The sequence below is a fragment of the Penaeus chinensis genome, chromosome 3, assembly GCF_019202785.1.
Source record: "Penaeus chinensis breed Huanghai No. 1 chromosome 3, ASM1920278v2, whole genome shotgun sequence".
Classification (NCBI taxonomy): Eukaryota; Metazoa; Arthropoda; class Malacostraca; order Decapoda; family Penaeidae; genus Penaeus; species Penaeus chinensis.
The window spans coordinates 2,710,798-2,715,797 of NC_061821.1; the positions used below are offsets into that span (position 1 = coordinate 2,710,798).

General features: G+C 30.6%; 1 protein-coding gene across 2 annotated transcripts in view; it reads right to left on the minus strand.

Annotated features, from left to right (window-relative positions):
- Positions 1-1,214, minus strand: part of LOC125041638 (glutathione S-transferase theta-1-like) — an 8,672-nt gene extending 7,458 nt beyond the window's left edge. Inside the window, exon 1 of one of the 2 annotated variants that reach the window (XM_047636719.1) lies at positions 984-1,214. In XM_047636719.1, coding sequence (XP_047492675.1) covers positions 984-1,092 — 109 coding nt within the window. In that variant the 5' untranslated portion in view covers positions 1,093-1,214. Of the gene's footprint in view, positions 1-175; positions 327-983 lie in introns of those variants that run through there. The other variant, XM_047636708.1, reaches the window with a different exon arrangement.
- Between the last annotated feature and the right edge of the window lie 3,786 nt (positions 1,215-5,000).

Consider the following 5,000-nt stretch of genomic DNA (forward strand, 5'->3'; position numbering starts at 1 on the left):
TGCCTTCAATGTGCGATCCTGTGACACTTCTTACTTTCACCTGAAGTATCTGAGTCCCTTCTCTTCTCTTGATTTACCAAAGCAGAAAAATAAAGAAAAGTAAATGAATAAAAATGAACAAAGACAAAAGAAAAGAAAAGAAAAAAAAAACTATAAATCCCCATAGAAAACTAACCTTCAAAGACATTAAGTACACGGTCTTCGTACGGAATCTCATTCAGCCTGAGAAACATATACACTGCTCTCGAAGGCTGAGACAACAAGTTATAGTAGAGCTTCATTATAAAAACCAAGAGTGAGCTATAATAAAAAAAAAAGGGGAGACTTTATGCTTTAAAACCTCAGATGCCTAAGGAGATGTGTTGGGTAACAAGGGAAGGTCACCTTGGGTCTGATCAGCTGATAATCTTTTTTTTTTTCTTTTCATTTTTTTTTTTTTTTTTAAGATATCATCCTTGGTGTTATGTAATGTCTGGATTTGTGATGCTTTTTGGTGTGTTTCTGTGACTACTATGGTAAAATTTACTTGATTTGGAATATAATGAAGAAAATAACTAATAAAGGCTTATCATACATATAATTAAAAACAATACACTCACATTTCATAATGATTTAATACTTAAATTGTAATATGATGCATGACTAAGCAAAAACAAAGTTTCAGGACGGATGTTATAATGAGTAATGTAATATTAGAAATACGTTTAGTTGTTTAATGCACTGATAAATGTTTACAAAGAATTAGGCCCAACGAGCAAAAAAAAAAAAAAAAAATAAATAAAGAAAATAAATAAAAACGAAAAAAAAAAACTGGTCATCACTTTCTAGTTCCTAATCTCTCTAAATACAACTTGTCATCAACCAATTCCTCCTCCATCACCACAAACAAAATACAAAGAACGATTACCATATCACAACAGAAAAATATTCCAATTATAACAACAAAAACAAAACGTAAAAAAATATATATATATCTCTCTCACCCTTCCGTAAGGCAACAGGCTGAGGCTGGAAGGGAATCTTCGCTTTCTTCAGGAAAATATAAGCCGCTCTCGATGGCTGAGACAACAAATCAAAATACAGCTTCAACATGATTCAAAATGCAACAAATCACGCACCGAATCCCCTTAAAAACACTTATTTTCCCGTGCTTGTATTCGTCGAGGTTGTAATGTTTACTGAGCTGCCAGCCGACAGAAGCCTCAAGGTCAGCTGATGAGATAAGACGCACGCGGAGGCCCGGTTTCCCTTCTGCTTGATCATCGCTATGGCGGCTTATCTCCTAGCTTCATCATCGTTACTTTTGTTTTTGGTCTCTTCGTTAATTCGTCGTCTGTGTTGTTACTGGGTGGTTTGATTGATTTTTGTTATTGTTGTTGTCAGTGCCATTCTTAGTCTTGGTCTTGCTATTATGGTTATTTTAGTCGTCAATACTATTAATATTGACATTATCATCAACATTTTTATCATTATTGTTAATATAATTATTGTTATTATTATGATTATGATTATGATTATGATTATTGTTATTATCATTATCATTATCATCATTATTATTATTATTATGATTATTATCATTATTATTATCATTATTACAGTTATAATTGTAATTCATTTATTAATAACATAATAATAATAACAATAATTATACTTTTTATTATTATGATTATTATTATCAATATTATAACTATTGTTATTATTATTATTATTATCATTATCATTATGAAAATGATGATGATGATTATTATAATCATTATCATTATTATTATCATCATCATCATCATCATCATTATTATTATAGTCATTATTATTATCATTATTACTATCATTATTATTATTATTATTATTATTATCATTATTGTTGTTGTTGTTGCTATTGTTGTTACCATTATTATTATAATTATAACGATTACTGTTATCATAATCATTACTATTATCATCATACTATTAATACTATCAAGATTACTATTATCATTATTATCATCGTTATTATCATTATTATTATCGTTATTACCATTATTACCATTACCCAGCGTCATTATCATCATTATCTTAATCATCATTATAATTACGTTTCTCATTGCTTTCATCATCACTAATTATCAGTACTTTGTCCTCATTAGTATTTTAATAGCTACTGTAATTACATCAATTTTCACTGTCATCATCATCATCATCATTAGCGTTCTTCTTGCCATAATAACTCCTATTACAATCACCAAGATATGATTGAAACGGGTTGATGCATTCTTGACACTGTGAAGATATTCAATGAATGTTCACTGTGAATATATTCTGTAATCTTCACGGTGAAGATATTCTGTAATCTTCACTGTGAAGATATTCAGTGAATGTTCACTGTGAAGATATTCTGTAATCTTCACTGTGAAAATATTCTGTAATCTTCACGGTGAAGATATTCAATGAATGTTCACTGTGAAGATATTCTGTAATCTTCACTGTGAAGATATTCTGTAATCTTCACGGTGAAGATATTCAACGAATGTTCACTGTGAAGATATTCTGTAATCTTCACTGTGAAGATATTCTGTAATCTTCACTGTGAAGATATTCTGTAATCTTCACTGTGAAGATATTCTGTAATCTTCACTGTGAAGATATTCTGTAATCTTCACTGTGAAGATATTCTGTAATCTTCACTGTGAAGATATTCTGTAATCTTCACTGTGAAGATATTCAATGAATGTTCACTGTGAAGATATTCTGTAATCTTCACTGTGAAGATATTCATTGAATGTTCACTGTGAAGATATCCTGTAATCTTCACTGTGAAGATATTCAGTGAATGTTCACTGTGAAGATATTCTGTAATCTTCACTGTGAAGATATTCATTGAATGTTCACTGTGAACATATTCTGTAATCTTCACTGTGAAGATATTCTGTAATCTTCACTGTGAAGATATACATTGAATGTTCACTGTGAAGATATTCTGTAATCTTCACTGTGAAGATATACATTGAATGTTCACTGTGAAGATATTCTGTAATCTTCACTGTGAAGATATTCTGTAATCTTCACGGTGAAGATATTCTGTAATCTTCACTGTGAAGATATTCTGTAATCTTCACTGTGAAGATATTCTGTAATCTTCACTGTGAAGATATTCAATGAATGTTCACTGTGAAGATATTCTGTAATCTTCACTGTGAAGATATTCTGTAATCTTCACTGTGAAGATATTCAATGAATGTTCACTGTGAATATATTCTGTAATCTTCACGGTGAAGATATTCTGTAATCTTCACTGTGAAGATATTCAGTGAATGTTCACTGTGAAGATATTCTGTAATCTTCACTGTGAAGATATTCTGTAATCTTCACTGTGAAGATATTCTGTAATGTTCACTGTGAAGATATTCTGTAATCTTCACTGTGAAGATATTCATTGAATGTTCACTGTGAAGATATTCGGTAATCTTCACTGTGAAGATATTCATTGAATGTTCACTGTGAAGATATTCTGTAATCTTCACTGTGAATATATTCTGTAATCTTCACGGTGAAGATATTCTGTAATCTTCACTGTGAAGATATTCAGTGAATGTTCACTGTGAAGATATTCTGTAATCTTCACTGTGAAGATATTCTGTAATCTTCACTGTGAAGATATTCATTGAATGTTCACTGTGAAGATATTCTGTAATCTTCACTGTGAAGATATTCTGTAATCTTCACTGTGAAGATATTCAATGAATGTTCACTGTGAAGATATTCTGTAATCTTCACGGTGAAGATATTCTGTAATCTTCACTGTGAAGATATTCAATGAATGTTCACTGTGAAGATATTCTGTAATCTTCACTGTGAAGATATTCTGTAATCTTCACTGTGAAGATATTCAATGAATGTTCACTGTGAAGATAATCTGTAATCTTCACTGTGAAGATATTCTGTAATCTTCACTGTGAAGGTATTCATTGAATGTTCACTGTGAAGATATTCTGTAATCTTCACTGTGAAGATATTCTGTAATCTTCACTGTGAATATATTCTGTAATCTTCACGGTGAAGATATTCTGTAATCTTCACTGTGGAGATATTCTGTAATCTTCACTGTGAAGATATTCTGTAATGTTCACTGTGAAGATATTCAATGAATGTTCACTGTGAAGATATTCTGTAATCTTCACTGTGAAGATATTCAATGAATGTTCACTGTGAAGATATTCTGTAATGTTCACTGTGAAGATATTCAATGAATGTTCACTGTGAAGATATTCTGTAATCTTCACTGTGAAGATATTCATTGAATGTTCACTGTGAAGATATTCTGTAATCTTCACTGTGAAGATATTCAATGAATGTTCACTGTGAAGATATTCTGTAATCTTCACTGTGAAGATATTCATTGAATGTTCACTGTGAAGATATTCTGTAATCTTCACTGTGAAGATATTCTGTAATTTTTACTGTGAATATATTCTGTAATCTTCACTGTGAAGATATTCATTGAATGTTCACTGTGAAGATATTCTGTAATCTTCACTGTGAAGATATTCTGTAATCTTCACTGTGGAGATATTCTGTAATCTTCACTGTGAAGATATTCTGTAATGTTCACTGTGAAGATATTCTGTAATCTTCACTGTGAAGATATTCTGTAATCTTCACTGTGAAGATATTCAATGAATGTTCACTGTGAAGATATTCTGTAATCTTCACTGTGAAGATATTCAATGAATGTTCACTGTGAAGATATTCTGTAATCTTCACTGTGAAGATATTCAATGAATGTTCACTGTGAAGATATTCTGTAATCTTCACTGTGAAGATATTCAATGAATGTTCACTGTGAAGATATTCTGTAATCTTCACTGTGAAGATATTCATTGAATGTTCACTGTGAAGATATTCTGTAATCTTCACTGTGAAGATATTCATTGAATGTTCACTGTGAAGATATTCTGTAATCTTCACTGTGAAGATATTCATTGAATGTTCACTGTGAAGATATTCTGTAATCTTCACTGTGAAGA